This window comes from Bacillus rossius, chromosome 1 (assembly GCF_032445375.1).
Source record: "Bacillus rossius redtenbacheri isolate Brsri chromosome 1, Brsri_v3, whole genome shotgun sequence".
Lineage (NCBI taxonomy): Eukaryota > Metazoa > Arthropoda > Insecta > Phasmatodea > Bacillidae > Bacillus > Bacillus rossius.
Window position 1 is genome coordinate 363,603,684 of NC_086330.1, and position 16,268 is coordinate 363,619,951.

The 16,268-nt window shown below is 38.2% G+C and overlaps 1 protein-coding gene across 2 annotated transcripts; it reads left to right on the forward strand.

Moving 5' to 3' along the window:
- Nucleotides 1-1,089: 1,089 nt before the first annotated feature.
- LOC134528337 (uncharacterized) lies at nucleotides 1,090-9,060 on the forward strand. Of its 2 annotated transcripts, none has more exons than XM_063361881.1 (4): nucleotides 1,090-1,273; nucleotides 2,278-2,534; nucleotides 4,316-4,571; nucleotides 8,601-9,060. In XM_063361881.1, exons 2-4 carry the CDS (start codon nucleotides 2,301-2,303, stop codon nucleotides 8,651-8,653), a joined length of 543 nt encoding a protein of 180 aa, XP_063217951.1. In that variant the 5' UTR covers nucleotides 1,090-1,273; nucleotides 2,278-2,300; the 3' UTR covers nucleotides 8,654-9,060. The 2 variants fall into 2 exon arrangements, with proteins under 2 accessions (XP_063217951.1, XP_063217950.1); XM_063361880.1 differs by having other exon boundaries at nucleotides 1,099-1,273; nucleotides 2,288-2,534.
- Nucleotides 9,061-16,268: the final 7,208 nt, after the last annotated feature.

Below are 16,268 nucleotides of genomic sequence, written 5' to 3' on the forward strand. Positions count from 1 at the left end.
CAAATCTTTATCGTATCTTCACTTCTTGAAGACACGTGTGTAGCAATAAATTAAGAAAAAAAAACCTTAATTTCAACATAAAAATTTAAGACACTTAATTTTTTCGCAACCCTCACCTCGGTAATTGTTCCGTATCACGTATCCAAGTATATCCCTTGATCCTGTTGGTATGATCATGTATGATTTATCCGGTGGCACACGATGCTTGCTGTTTTAATTAATGTTAAAACAGCAAGCATCATTACCACAGGATCAATGTATTCAGGATCATGCCATTTATTAGTATCAAGGGATAGACTTGGATACACATTACGAAATTTTTACCCACACCTCTCTCTCGACCTAAAAATAAAATTCATACAAAACATTTAAACTAATTAAAGAACATAATCAGCAAGTTTGAGCAGAATTTGAGACTCAGTGACATTTAGAACAGTACCTAAGTATTTATGTATTGTGTGCTTGTCCTCAATGTGCGACTGCACACTACCTAAAAAGAGGAAATTCTGTAGGGCATGAAAACAAAATGCTCATCACTATTTTAATTACACAAAACTTTTATTTTGTTTCGTTTTAATAATTTACACATACCTAGTTTCGTCAAGCAGAAACTTAAAGTAAAGTTAATATTTATTATTATCTCTTCTCTTGTTGTAGCAGTAGTTAACACAACACGTAGCTGAATCAGGCATGTTTCATAACAGTGATTTATAAAGCAGTTCATGAAATCATTGATATTATTTAACGAGATTACTATTTCAACATGATTGAAACAAAATTTCCTTACAAATTTTTTATTAACCTAATATCACTTAATTCAACGCCGACGCCATTAATTATGGTGTTGATGGATAAACAAGTGGTTCAACGTGCCAACGAAAACTCGTTTATTTTCTTTTACGTAAATATATTATTTTCATTTCAACAATATCAATTTATGCCATAAATTTGATAAAATGTTAAAACAAATGTAATAATTATTTAATCAACGTGGTATTTTGATTATAATTTTTGTGCTCAGATGTTGGATAAAGCTGTATAGCAACTAGAAAAATGCGTTTGCTATACCCTATGAAGTGTCCCCCCCCCCCCCCTGTATTGTGTGTCGTTCCTTTTCTACAATGCGCTCTGATGCGCCATTTTCGTTCATGTTTGAAGTACTAATGTAATACCGTTACGTGTTTATTTAGTTTTAATAAAACAAATGATCGCTACAATTATAAAAATATTTTACATCGGCGTAGCTGTCTAATTTGACCATCATCTTTTAAAGGTATGCTCGTATTCGTACACGCACCTTTCCTCTCGTGATGTATCCTTGTAACAAGATCCGTATCGTGAATGCATTACTTTAGTGTCCATTCGTTCATAACGTAATTTGTAAAGGAATGTAAATGAGGTGTTCAAACAGCAATGACAATAAATCCAAGTCAGATTTTAAAAAATGCAAATAAAAAGAGTAGGGTTCTAAAAAACATTTAAACGTGTTTTTAAGTCCATTCACATTCTCTCCTGATTCTCTTGCTCGAAGCGCCAGGGTTGTTACCTGCTCAATCAAAACGATATTATTAAATAAGTTGCCTGAGTAAAAAGGGGTTGGAAGGAATGGGGTCAAAGTATTAAGCAAAGACGAAAATTGTGTCAAAAAGCGGAATTTGCGTAGCCAACAAAATAAACTTTAACTAAAGTAAAACATTAAATAATCCTGTAAAATAAAAATGGAAGAAAATGTCAGGAATTTGGTTCATTAGCCATTTGTTAATACCCTGTGATAAAAATAAGAGTCGAATAATAACTTCAGTAAGTTTAGAAACATTTTAGTCAAGCCATAGACTGTACAAGTACAATTACCTACAATATCTAATTTTAAAAAATACTTGTTTTTTTTGACCCCCTTCCTCAATGTACTCAAGCAATCATTCACTATTTGTACATAGGGAATTACTTCAAACTACAACAGATTTCTCTATCATTTATATTGCTTTAATACTTGTGATCATTTTATTTTAAAATATTTTAATTTTAGAGCAATTTTTTTTTGTCTTTTAATTACTTCATGTTTCCTGGAAAGGAAAATAAAGGGGGGGGGGGGGGTGGGCAGAGAGAACCACTTTGCCCGCTGTTTACATTCAGCCTTTTTCCTTTAGGTTGGTAGGAGTGATTGATTTTTATAGTTCTGTTTAGCATTTCAGAGATTCAAGTTAACTAGAATCCTGTTTTCAATGGTCCATGTTCCTTGCCGTTTGCTGGTGCTGACCACAGTACTGGCATGTTCAGTGTGTTACAGCCGTTGCACCAGAATGCCAAAGCGGAGGAGCGATGTGTGGTACCACTTCACGCACCAGGAGCTCAGTAGGGCCACATGCAACTACTGCAAGGCACTGCTTAGCTACTCGGGGGGCTCCACTGGGAACCTCGCAAGGCACCTCAAGAAGAGACATCAAGTCATTCAAGTAGAGCGGCCCGTACCAGCCACCACGACAATCCAAGGACTTCTCAGGAGCTTCCCGTTTGAAGAAACTCCAGAGATGAAAGTATGGAAACGATCCATCTTATTTAGAGATGGGCAAAGTAACACACTTAAATGTTTCAACTCATTTTAAACAACACAGCTTACAGTTTTGAAAGTGTGACACACAATCAACGTACTGGAGAATGATTATGTAACTGTAAGCTGGCAGGCTGAGCGAAATTATTTGCATGTCAATACAAAATGCAATGCATGCGCTGTTGAAACTTCATGATAGCATGTGAGTTGAAACACACTACTGACATCAAGATAGCACTGCACTGCATGTGCTCTAATTTGTCTTGACTCACGACACAGTGAAGAGTTGAAACAGTATGTTGTGTTATTGATACAAAGTAACATATCAATAATGGTTGCTACCTTTTTCATAGTAATAAATTGTAAGAATTTTTTTAAGGAGACCTTTACTGATTTTAATTCATTAATATCATTTATTTTTTTACTCGATTGTTCACAATAAGTAAATTATTATTATTATTATTATTATTAAAATTAAATCCTTGGACTCAGTTTCGAAATTTTCTGATTCACCATTGTAAAAAAAAAATGGAGGCACAAAGAGTATTTTAGTAGCTAAACAACTTTGTGGAACATAGTGTTTGTGCAAATCATTCCTTGCTGCTATTCCAAAACTAAAGAATAAATATTCACTAACATAAGGTGTTTTTCTTTCTTCATGCCGTTGGAAAGAAATTATTATGACAGTTTTATGGAATCCATAGTAAAATTTAGGGACATGTAGGTGCCCTTAAGCATTGAAACTCAATTTAAAGGCTTTTTAAGAAAAACGGGGAGGGGGGGGGGGGCATATGATCTCTTTCAGTGCATTGACATATTAACACAGGCATTCTCTAATATGATTGTAATTTTATTCACATAAGTTTAAAAAACAACTTCAGTGCTTTATTTTATAATTTTATTTGTGAAATACATGCAAAAATATAAGTAAGCAATAAGACTGCAGTTTTGTGCAAACATTCCTTTCATTCCTGCCGCTTGGAACACTTTCCAATATGTTGTGTCAAATGAAGTTGGAGGGTTATGACATAACCGAAGACGTCAATAGCGCAGCCATGTTTGTTTGACAAGTTAGTTGACTTCAGTTTCCATAAAATATTTTGCATATAGGACAGGTTCTAAAATATATTGGCTGTTATTCAGGCAGTCAAAATTGTGACTTTTGAAATGAAAACATATGAAATGACATGCGTTTCCGTCACAATGAATCTTTAAAATGGCAGAGAACACATGGGCGATTAAAGAGGTTATAAGAGTGAAATACATAAAATAATATAATGTATGTTAAATATATATATTTTTTTTGGGAAAAAAGGCAATTACGTATAACTTAAAAAAATTCACAGAAAAATTATTTTTATTACTAAATGAATATTATTGTGGGTTAAATTTATGTGTGTTTAGAAAATTTATAAATGCACAAATAGCATAAAAGTTTAATAAAATTCCATCCAGCACTAATATGCATTATTTAATTTCAAAATGAGATTAAAATTGAAAAAAATTTGCAATAGCTCGGACAAAAAAAAGTGAATTAGTACGTTGGTCAGTAAGTGACTTGAGCCAAATCCTTCCAAAGCTTTTATCACTCGTCAACTTATTTAGGTTTTTACTCTCTTTTAACATTGAAATTTGTTTTTGCAACACGACATGTAATATTCCACAGAAACTTTTAAGATGTTCTTTTGAACACATGGTCGGTTCTGAACGCACGTCGAAGAGCGCCGGCACGTGCAGCGTGAAGCGAGGTGGTTGTTCCCCCCGCAGGAGCCCGAGGCGGAGGCGGACGGCGGGCGGGACGAGGACGCGAAGCCGGGCGCCCGCAAGAAGGCCGCGCTGACCACCAGCAGCGCCCTGGCGGAGCTGATGCGGCTGTGCAAGGCCTGCGAGTCGTCGGCGGCGACCAAGCAGCAGCTGGAGGAGCTGAAGGTGCAGCAGATGAAGGAGCTGCACGACATGAAGATGAAGATCCTGCAGACCGACTTGAAGATCAAGGAAGAACTGCTTGGCAACATCAAGAACGGTAAGTGGCGATCGTTTCCGTACCGTGTACCCGAGTTTATACCTTGATCCTGTGGTACATTATGCGTGCTGTTTTTAGTACATCGCAAGATCCTGACCAAACAAAGACCCAACATCAAAATAAAAACAAATTAGGTCTCAGGTCTTGAAGAATACTATTATTTTCTTTTGTATTCTATTTGTGATCATAATTGTTATATCACATGTTATGACCAGGATCTTTTGGTGTAATACCGTATTTACTCGCATAATGTCCGCAGTAATTGGCTACATTTATGACCAAAAAAAATGGGGTGTGGACATTATGAGGTGAAGTCCGAAAAAAAAATTTTTCCTCCAAATTTTACATGTTTTGTGTAGAGTAAAAAAAAATTGTTCTCATAATTAGTTTACTAGTACCCTGATTTTACGTATGCTCACGGTTCCGCGGATTGCATTAGTAAAATCGCTGCTTCGTAAAAATTGGCACCCTTCCCTCGGCCCAGTTGAAAAATATTAACGGTGGCACACTACTTCGCACAGCACTGGTGACTGGCGACCCTCCGCAGCGGACGTGAGAAATGTGACAGGTGTCAAGATAATTGGGTGGCGGCGATTAGTTGAAGATGCCACTCAATTTTTTTTCTTCTATCACACCTGCGTGTGCGCTCTTACGTTCAGAAGCCGCAGCCAGCCTACACAAAATAAACGCTTTGCGTGAAAAGATATTTTTTAGGGATGGGGCGAATCCTGATTTCCTCGAATCCGAATCCTAACTCGAATCCTCGACTGGAATTGCCGAATCTCGAACCCAAACCCGAATCTTTTAATAGATGATGTCCACATATCTAATGTAAGTGAGATGTATTCTGCTTGCACTAAAAGTCCCTTGACTTTATCACATGTAGTTTGGTACATTTCTGGTATAAGTGTATATAAAGACAACAATTTTTTCTTGAGAAATTTCAGTTTTAGTACAGATTAGCGGTTAGGATTTTTTTCTATAAATAAGCTAGAGGTCTGCGAGCCTAAGAATTTTACTTCGAGCCGAGCTCGAGCTTTTGTGGTACAGTTACACTTTTGGGAAATTATTTTTATCTTAAACTTAATATCATGTTTGAATAAAGTATTAAAATGAAGTGGGCTTATTAATTTTGGGTAACTATTTACAGAGTGTGTTTACATTTTGCACTGCTAGAAAAAAAATAACATTTTTTTTCATTGAATCTTACCTGTTTCCATTGGTTCATTAGTAACTGATATCATCCAACTAACATAACCAAGTATATGTTTGTGTAAATGTAACATATCTTTGGAAAAATTTCACCCTTGTCAATTTTTCTGGAGTCCTTACTGAGCTTCAACAAACTTAGCACCAAAAATCATGTTGTTTGAAAAGTACATTCACATTGTTTCAACATTTCCACTTTTCAGCACAATAATTCTGAGAGAGATTGTCACAGAGTATTAAATTCTGTTCTTTAATCTATCATGCAGAACAATAATTTGTTCTGCACGTTCAGGAGTTAAATTAGCTCTACGATTGGAGATAGTGTTTCCAGCAAAAGAGAAGCGTATCTCGCTGGCAACCTGCTTGGCTGGAATGCTTTAGTAAAATTGCTTAACCTCAAAATTAGTGTCATAAATATCTGTAACTGGTCATTAAAGTTTAATCAATTGAAAGTAATAAAAATAAAAACATTTTACTTCATTCAATTTACACTTGCAAAAAAAACATACACACAATAAACCTACATGGAAATTAAAGTCTTTTTCAATATCCTGAAGTCTGAAATATGTTTACTCATGTCATTAAATGTAGAGCTGTATTGAAGAAGCCAATTTTGCCAATATTTAGTTGAATCGGCATTTCTGCCGACTTCCGATACAGTACGCTCGTTAATTTTCGGCCGATATTACTGAAAAACGAAAGAGACTGCCATAACCTAAAAATCCACGAGTACCATTTTCACTTTTCGTAGTAGTACTGCATTCTTTCAGATCGCATTATTTCTTAGCAACATGTGCCAACCGTACATATCAAAGTTTAACATCCTTTTTTTTTTTAACAATGTTCTTTAATTTAATATGTCATAAATAAATAATACATTACTATCACGGTAAATATACATCTCGGTTGTTACGGTAACTATAGTGCAAATATGGTAGCTAACATGCTTCTGTAGTAATTATGGTATTCTACAAAGAATCTTTAGTTCTTTTTATGGTAATTATCTTAAAATAACTATTGGGTTTGTACTGTAGTTATGGTACATCATCCATATTTCTTCGTATGTTGTTGTTCATTTGTCTTTTCTTCATATTTACGTACGCCATTATTTGAGACAAGAAGTTTCAGAAAGAATTTTAACTGACATTATATCACACATTTAATGGCGTAATGACGAGACCTCGGGCAATTTAAACGCTTTATACGGAAAAACCTACCATGCGGGACCTCGTAAGCGAGTTTTACTGTATTTTTTCCCCGTAAATAGTAAAAACCGAATCCTTTGACGAATCCTATATCAGACCCGCCGAACCTTCGAATCCCTAGGATTCGGCGGATTCGGCGGATATTGGATTCGGTCGCCCCATCCCTAATATTTTTTTAATCTTTCATTGAGATGGCCACTAACGGCACGGGGCAGATGTCTAATGTCTGCATTAGACGGCGCTGGCGAGCCTCCCTCCCTGTCCCTTGCCCACTGTGTGTATAAAAAAAGTTACCGGCAGACGTCTGTGCATGCGAGTCCCCTCCTGCCCTGCTTGACTGAAGCGGGGGAAGGAGTGCAGAGTGTGGAAAAGGCTGAGCAGGAATTTTTAACCAAAACAAAGCAGAGCCTTGTCTTCTCCACTACCTCCCCTACTTTGTGACATAGTGTGAGTTGCAGCTGCATTGTCCGCGCGTCTACGCGTGGGACGTGTACTGGCTTGTGCTATATATAGCCCATCCCCTTGCAACTCGCGTGACGTCGCAGGCAGCTGCGCAGTAGAGTGCGAGTTTCTGAGTCCGGACGGTTTCACCACGCTACAAACCCTCTCAGCGACCGCTCTGGAGAAATGAACAACTCAAGGTCAAAGCATTGTTGACAGTAATTTTCCATCCCGTTACTGTGCCTTTCAGGGGTGGCCAAGGTTGCTTTGTCTGGTGCTGACTTTATGCGGATTTTAAAAAATTCCATTTGAAGTATTTAAAAAGTAATGTGCCGACATTATGCGATTAAATACGGTAAATTAAAACAGCAAACATGTACTACAGGATCAAAACTTGGATACGTGATACAAAACTTTTACCATTAACTTTTTTATTACTTGCCAAGATTTTTGTAGATGACTTTAATTTGCTGCATGATTAAAATAATTTTGTGCAAGGAACGACTGTGGAAACCAGTGAGGTTCCACAGTTGTTAAACACTGGTCTCTTAAATCATTTCGGAGGATTTAGGTTCAAATCCTAGTGTGACCGTCCCAACTTGTCTGCCACTGTTAAATTAAATAATTCCATAAATTTTGTTGATCACGTTATTGAATGCTTTAAGTCATTAGAGAAGATATCCCTGTACCAGACACATTTAGAAAAAAATGGGTTGGGGGGGGGGGGGGTGTTATTGTTGAGAATCAGAATTCAAATGATTCATGCCAGTGTGATGAGATGCCGAAAGTTGTTTCCACAGTCAACAGAACCAACTGTTTCACTTGGCACCTGTCATCCTCAACCGGCTTGGATAATGGACAGGGTAAGATGACGAACTGGAGAAGCCATTACGGATTGAAGATGGTAGGGGAAGGAGAGCATCCAGAGAAAACCCACCTACTAATGACGAACATGTATGTTTACCTCTTGCTAGAAACTATAGTGAGCATCTGCCGAGGTCAGAACCAACACACTTTGGTGAGAGACAAATGTCTGGTGGTAAATTATTTACAAAGTCCCTCTTTAAACAACTACATACGTTAAAGATTTGATCAGTGTATGTTCATGCATGTTTCAGAAATTGTATGAAAATAATATACTTTCTAATAAATACTTATACATTTTTTTTTTCAGGTTCTCTTCCAATTCAAGATGCTATACGATACCTTGAACTTCACGACAGCTAATGTCATATTATAGTTTTCTTTATGCATTAGTAAAACTAAAATGTTATGTTAATTTTGTGAAAAACACTGGATCTTGATGTTATTTAAATGCCAAGATTTTTCATTCATGATAGATTACACAATCAGTAATTAAGCTGCTCACTACTATTTATTATCAAAACAAAATTATTTGTATGTGGAACAAATGTTTAGAGCTTGATGTGTTTCAAGAAGTGCGGTGGAAGACATTGATGTTTACTTGCTGTTGTGAGATATTGTTCATCATAATAGGCAGTGAAAGAGTGAAGATAAAAGAGTAAACAGAATGAAACTTGTGGTCATGATCCCAACTTGTATTTTTGTCTATGGTCTTGAAGAATAATTAAATGTGTGTATACTGTTGACTCATATTACAGCAGTCACCTTTTTTTTGTTTGTTATTTTGTACTACCACAAAGTGTCCGTACAGACATTTAATTCTTATTTAAATGTATTTTCAGTATTATTTATATACTTTCCTATTGTTTGAATTAACCTTCTCTCGTGTCAATGCATTTTTACGAGCACACTATTGTTGTATTACCTTAACTTGAAAAACACTATAGGTCTAACCTGAAAACAAGAACTTATAATAAGTATTTTGAACCTTATTATTATGAACTTATTTTTCCTATGTATTGTTGGAAGTCCTACTGATTTTTCATGTATGTTTCATCCTGTTCACATTTTTTTATTTGAAATCTTATTGTTTTCGAGCTATTACTTACCTGTGATTTAACACTATTGTTGTGACCGAAGGCCATGAGATGCTGCTCTGGATCTCCCAGACAGGGTCTTCACGGGATTCGGCAGCACCGGAACAGGAAGTAGATTAGAAATTAAGAAATAAGTTTTTTTTTTGGCGTTACCACGTATAGGCTGAGGCCTAACGCCTTGGTGATTTAAAATCTATAAAATATGGTTTTCTTGCATTGTTGCTTATATGGTGTAATGTAAAATTGTGCATCTCGACCCAGACATCGACAGTGAGTAAAGTTGTTCTGGAACTAAGGAAATTATTTTAGATGAAAATTGACTTAAGTTTCACTAGTAAAGGTACGCCATAAGCAAATAGCGTCGCCATTGTATTAAGCAAGGGGCTTATACTAAAAGTGATTTTACGCCCGCATTAATTCTTGAACTGTACCGTCATGTAAACGTTGTAACATTTAAACATTATTTGGAACGAAGATCAAATATTTTTGGCTATTTTTGAAGAGAAGTACGTTTTTCCGAACACTCAGAGGTCCTTCAGATCAATTTAAAATTGCTTCTACTGAGTAATGCCGTGTGCCTTAAGTAACTATTATTTTCTGTTTTCGTTATAACTATCTCTTTGAATTTAAACTGTATTAAAGTATCTACAAACATTTGTAATTTATCTGTGCCTCCGTATCTCCCAATGAGTTTAGCTACAATTAGACTCCAGAAGGGATAGATCACATGTAAATTTTAAATATTCAAAATAATTATATTTTTTTTTGCTCAGAAATAAAGCCTGTAAAATATAATAAATTTTCAACTAATCCTCAACTACGTCATACACCAAATAGAATTGTAAACTTATTGTAAGATTTTCATGTTTAATAATCTTAATACTGTTTAAATAGGATTTTAAGGTTTTCAGTAATAATTGTTTGGTTCTGTGTGTCAGTGTTTTGTTGTTAGTGAAAGTGTTTGCTGTGTTTTGCCTCCTGTTTATAGTCATTTTATGTATCTACCATTTCCACCTTCAAAACTATATTTTCATCCAGACGGCTCTTAATTTTAACTAATAAACTTTCCACCATTAAATATTTTTGTTTCTCTCATCATAATTCTCTTGTTGTTATTTCCTTTTCTAACTGCATTCCTACCAGTATACTATAGTCTAGGGTTCCATAGCATACTGACCATATCATTTACAGTTTATCAGCAACAGGAGTCATTTGTTGTTGGCTCATTTATTTTAATGTATTTAGTGTTCAAGGGTTTTAGTACAAATTAGTTTTAAATATGTCAACGAGTCATCAACACCACAGATTAAACATTTTCTTCACCTCTGTGGTATCACCCACCATACTCAAGTATTAATTCTGTAAGCTGAAGTATAAGGTTAAGTTCCGAGCTCAGAAAATAAAGAAAAAAATAAAATATATATATATAGGAGGAGTGGGGACTGCCCAGAGGGGAAGTGGCGCCCGCAACGTGGTGGCTCCGAAGAAATAGTGCCGAACATAGCCACTACAAGAGTAAGAGTGCATTCTACGTGTTGGCACCAGGGAAACGACTTCTCTACTGTTGTACTCCAAAATGTCATTCAACAAGGTGTATGAGTTGAGGAACCGGTCTGAGACCAGCAGTGATATGGGCGAGACTGCAGCACCTGTGCCAGTCCAGGAACATACGAACACAGCACAGGCCAGCCAACAAGAAAAGTACGAGCAGGTGTACCAACATCTACTGGATGTACAGCATGGACAGAACACACAGTCCTATGCAGCCATACCTGAAGGTATACTGGTGCTCACTGAACACAACACGCCGGAGAGGTGTGAAACCAACAGGGAAGGTGGGACAGCAGCAGCCACACCTGCAGCTGCTACTGAAGAGGGAAAGGCACCAGCAGAGGAATCGGACATGTCTGCCCCCACCACTCCTACAGGTGACATACCATCGGCTGATTTATCCAGCATCTTGCTGATGTTGCAACGTATGAATAGCAAGATGGACACCAACGCCCAGAACATGACTAGACTGAGTGAAAAGATTGATGCAGTCACAGGGCAACTGGATGCTAATCTCTGCGAGTTAAAGAGTGAGCTGAATATAAGGATAGAGAGCTTAGATCGCCAGCTGCAAACAGGCCTCAGTGACCTGGAGGTACGATTGGATGCCAGACTGCAAGAGCAATCTCAGTCAGTGGGACAGCTGGCCAGTCAAGTGCAAACACAGCAGGAAAGGGTGCAAAACCTAGAATCCCACACCACGTCTCTGATTAGATCTGTGGACCGAGTACGGATGGAGGGACAGGGCCAGTCGCAAGTGATCCACCAGAGGCTCGAACACATTGAAGAAACCACAGTCACTCTACAGGCAAGAATTGAAACTGTTGAGTCAGGAGCAAGAGCAGCCGCCGAACAAGCTGCACAGGCATGTGCCAGTGCTCTCCAGCAACAAGTCCAACAGCGAGTGGAAGAGCTGCACAGCAGGATGGCGACAACAAACACCTCCATGACCGAGCTACCCAGCCTGCAGCCTGCAGTGACAGCCAGCCAAGACGTATCACCACCCCCAGCTATCTCATCACTTGTCACACCACCTCATCCTACCCCATCGTGCAGCACCCCACATCTTGACCAGGCTGCATTACTGCATCATCCAGCCAAACATTGGGCCGAGTCCATGCCCATGTTCTCTGGCAAGTCATTGGAGAACCCAGTCAGATTCCTCAATAAATTTGAGGAATATGCAAAGACTTTCTCATTAAGTGACAGTGAAAAATTGAAGTGCCTGAATGTAGCACTCAAAAGCACTGCTTTTTTCTGGTGGGAGCTCCAGAGCCTACATATCACCTCCTACGAACAGTTCAGAGAAAAGTTCAGAGCACAGTTCTGGAACTTAAAAGTGCAAGGCAATTTGAGGGCCCAATTGCACACGGACCGGTTTGACTGTCGCAAGGGGAGTAGCCTGGAAGCTCACATTTCAGCTATGTATGAGCGTACCCGGTACTTAGATATAACCATGTCAGATGATGAGTTCATAGCAACCATGTTGACACAGCTCCCACTCGCCTACCAGATTCAGATGTCGGGACACACATACAAAGATGTCACCGAATTTAGAGATCATGTTCTGGCAGTAGACAAGCTACAGAAGCTGCAGCGAGGGCAAGGAGCTAAGGATGAGGCTGAACGAACACCTCAGCAGCCTCCCAGTAAAAATGTGCCAGTGCACAATTACTGGCAAAATCGGCCCAAGGACGATCGCCAGGCAAATGTGCACACCCTGACATGGGAGAGTTCAGGTAAAAATGACGAGTACCTCAGCCAAGGGCAGCAAGGGAAAAAGCACAAGGGCAAGTACAACCGCAAAAGCAACCGTAACAATCCCTACCACAAGACCACCTGGTGGTCAAGCAAGCAGACCTGCAGCGACGGTGAGGACCCCAACAGCCAGTTCCAGGGGAAAACATCAACTGAACGGCCACCCAGGAAGTTCACCTACCCGCAGCGCTATGCCGAGTCAGATGGTGAGGCTGACTACCGTCACCAGGGCCAGAAGCTGTTTCATTCTGACTACGCTAGTGGGAAACCTGACTTCCGCCCGCCACACCGCAAGACCCCTGCCAGTCCAGAGAGAAGCTGCAGACCACAGTATCACACTGGCTCATCTGGTGGCATCCAATATCATTTTCCATACCCACCACCCTCATTCTCATCGCAAGACAATTCCCAGCCTCAACAGGGCTACTTCCAGCGCAATGCGCCAGTGAATCCTGTTGCTGCAGAGTTTCAGGCAGCAGTAAACAGGGCTGCTAATGGTCCAAGTAATTGGACAGGGCCTAACCCAGCAGGTTCAGCTGCCCAGCAGTGCAGCCGGAACAACCAGGATAGAGTGTTAAACTAGAACGGGTCAGTTTTGCATCGCCCTGAACTCATACCCGATATCCAGAGCCTACAAGTCACCCCTTATGAAGCTCTGTGTCTGGATAGATCGGTGGCGATCGACCCGCTCTATATGCCCAAATTTGACATGGAAACTGATCAGGCAGAACTACCCACAGGCAGTGAGGTAGAACAGTTGATCAACGACCGCCTACAGTCTGAGGCGCAAGCAAGGCAAAGAAGGAAGAGTGCTTCTAAAATCAAGCAGTTCAGTATAGGAGACCTAGTGTTATGCAGGAGTGCAAGCGGGAGCAAGAAGTGGGACCATGTTACCAAGAAGTTGTTCTTGCTGTTCAAGGGACCCTATGTGGTCATAAACAGAATTCACAACAACTGCTATGAGTTGGCAGACCCTGCCACCAACAACATCATAGGCAGGTATAACCTAACCCAACTAAGGGCCTACCACAAGCCTATTGTCCCACAGTAACATGTGTTGTTTGTGTGTTAGCTAATAGAATTGGTTTTTTTATGTGGAGTATAGAAACAACATTAGTGTACATGTTGTCTACACTGTGTAGTCCTATGTGATCAAGGACCTGTACATCGAACACTGTTAAGTGTGTGAAGCTCAATGTTTCGTGTCCAAGTCAGGACCTGTGTAGCCAAGGTTGTACGGTATGCTGTATTTGTTAGTGTAAGGAAATGCACTAGTCTGGTTGTCTGATGAGCTTAAAACCAGTGTGTTGTCTCGTGACGGTCTAAGACTAAGGCTCTGCCGCACTGGGATTTGTTGTCCAGCACTAACCTAGGGTTATTATGGTACCGTAATGTATGGCTATGGCATGACCTAAATGGGTATGAAGCTTCGGTGACACATGTGAGCAGGACTAGATGTCTACTAACAGTGTAATCATGTTGTTTACTCTGAAGAAAAAAAAAAAACCTACTGATCCACTATAGTGTGAGCTAACCAACCTAACAAGAGTGACTACTATGTGTTAAAATTTTCGCCGACCAGCTGTGTGACTTCTAAGCAGGGCATGCACATTGCGTACTACAAGCACAAGAACACTTGCAACTACTAAGCCATGCACACTCTAACTGCTAGTTACCTGCAGATATGATACTCCTTCTTGTAGCACTCTGAGCCTTAGCTTGTTGTTGTATCACCCACAAAGCTATCTTATTTAAAAAAAAAAAAAAAAATTAAAAATTTAATAATATTTTGCAATTTAAAAAAGAACATTTATGGAAGCTTGATATGAAGAAATTTGTGGAATTTATTTTGCTCAATCAGAATGAAAGAAAAAAAAAACTGCATTGGAACTGATTTATTTTGGAATTTGATTTTATAAATTATGGGCACAAATTAATTTTATGAACGCCAAATATTATTTTTGATGTGTAACACATAATTCGAAGCACTGTCATCTTGAGGATCACACTGTCACGCGAGTGACGTCACTGTTGTTCAGCAGCACATGATGATGTGATTGTCTTCTGAGTTGTTATCCACAGTAGCAAGGAACACTGGTGTTGCGAGAGAAAGTCTGCTCTTATGCTGCCCAGTTGTTGTATGAAGTCACTGTAACAGAAGTGTGACAAATTTATAAAAGTGCAAGAAATTTTTATATGTCAGTGTAAATAGGTGTAACACCTGACTGGAAGATCATGAACATTCTTGAAATGATATGAGACTCTGCATCAGCCAGTAGCTGACAGCCTACCTGACAAGACAACAGCATTCTGCAAGTAATCTACTGTGCAGCTGTGTCCAGAGTAACAGAGTGAGAGACAGCTGAAAGCCTCACCATATTCAAGAGAGAATACTGAACCTTCAAAGACTGTATATAAATTATTATTCATCTGGCAAGAAATAATAATACTAGTCTTGAATACTAATAATAAATGTTAAGGTATCATAAGAAATGATAATATTTGATTATGTATAAGCTTAATTATGTATATAATTTTTCAACTGGTTATTTTTGTGTGTAAATATTTTTCTTGTGTTATGTTACTATTTAATAATCTCTTAGAATTGTTTTCCATGTAATAAATAATTTTGATTTGTGATGTATGAACACCTAACATCACATGAAAGTGATATATCCATATGTAAACAAAACCAAAATCACTGAGATCAAATTGTAAAAACAAAACAAAAAAAAACTCTTAAAATATGTTGTAAAAATTGTAATAATACTGCTAATTGCATTAGTAGTCAACAAGTTTACTCAGCTAATAGTAAACAAAATGCTGTTTAAACATTTTAAGTATTGTAAATATTTTATGTTTGTTATGAATGTCAGTAAAATAAGCTGAATAGCAATTGTATACTATATTATCATGATGTCTAAGGATAATAATTAGAATGAAAACAATTTTAATAATTTTTCTGAAAGGAAAAAAATGCCAATCAACCCTGATAAGTATTTATATTGTAATTGCAAGTTTTATGGTAACAAGTTATAGTATTATAGTACAGTACCAAGGCTAGAGTACTATATGTAAACAAAGCCAGCAAGACAGTTAAACCACTGTACAACTGAAAGACTAGTTAACCAAGAATAAAACTAGCAGTACCATTGTGTAAATAGTGTATTCCTATCATATTTAATAATTATAGCAAAATATTAGTGTTTAAGAAGTAATAAGATGTTATGTGATTGTTGCATACTATACTGTATTCTCATAAGTCAATGATAATTAATTATAAGAATTCTTAATAATTTCATATTTTTCATAATAAGGATAATTTTTTTTTTGTATGTGATCACATCCCTATTGTTGTCTTACACCAATGCGACAGTGAGTGCGACTCCAGACAGCAACCAGTAAGCACAGAACATTGTTATGGTTATTTATGGAGTAAGTTATGGGACCGCGAGATACTAGAGACACGCCTGTCATGTGCCCAGTACGGAAATGAAAACGAGTGTAGGACACGGCCATGTACTTAGCGGTACGACGACGGAGCTGGACCCGCTCCAACGGGACGTCCGGTC

What these genes read in the sequence shown, in the direction of transcription:
- LOC134528337 (XM_063361881.1), top strand. Translation starts at nt 2,301, where the DNA reads ATGCCAAAGCGGAGGAGCGATGTGTGGTACCACTTCACGCACCAGGAG. An exon ending in AAGAAACTCCAGAGATGAAA is followed by an intron (nt 2,535 to 4,315) that starts GTATGGAAACGA and finishes TTCCCCCCGCAG; the next exon opens with GAGCCCGAGGCGGAGGCGGA. An exon ending in GCTTGGCAACATCAAGAACG is followed by an intron (nt 4,572 to 8,600) that starts GTAAGTGGCGAT and finishes TTTTTTTTTCAG; the next exon opens with GTTCTCTTCCAATTCAAGAT.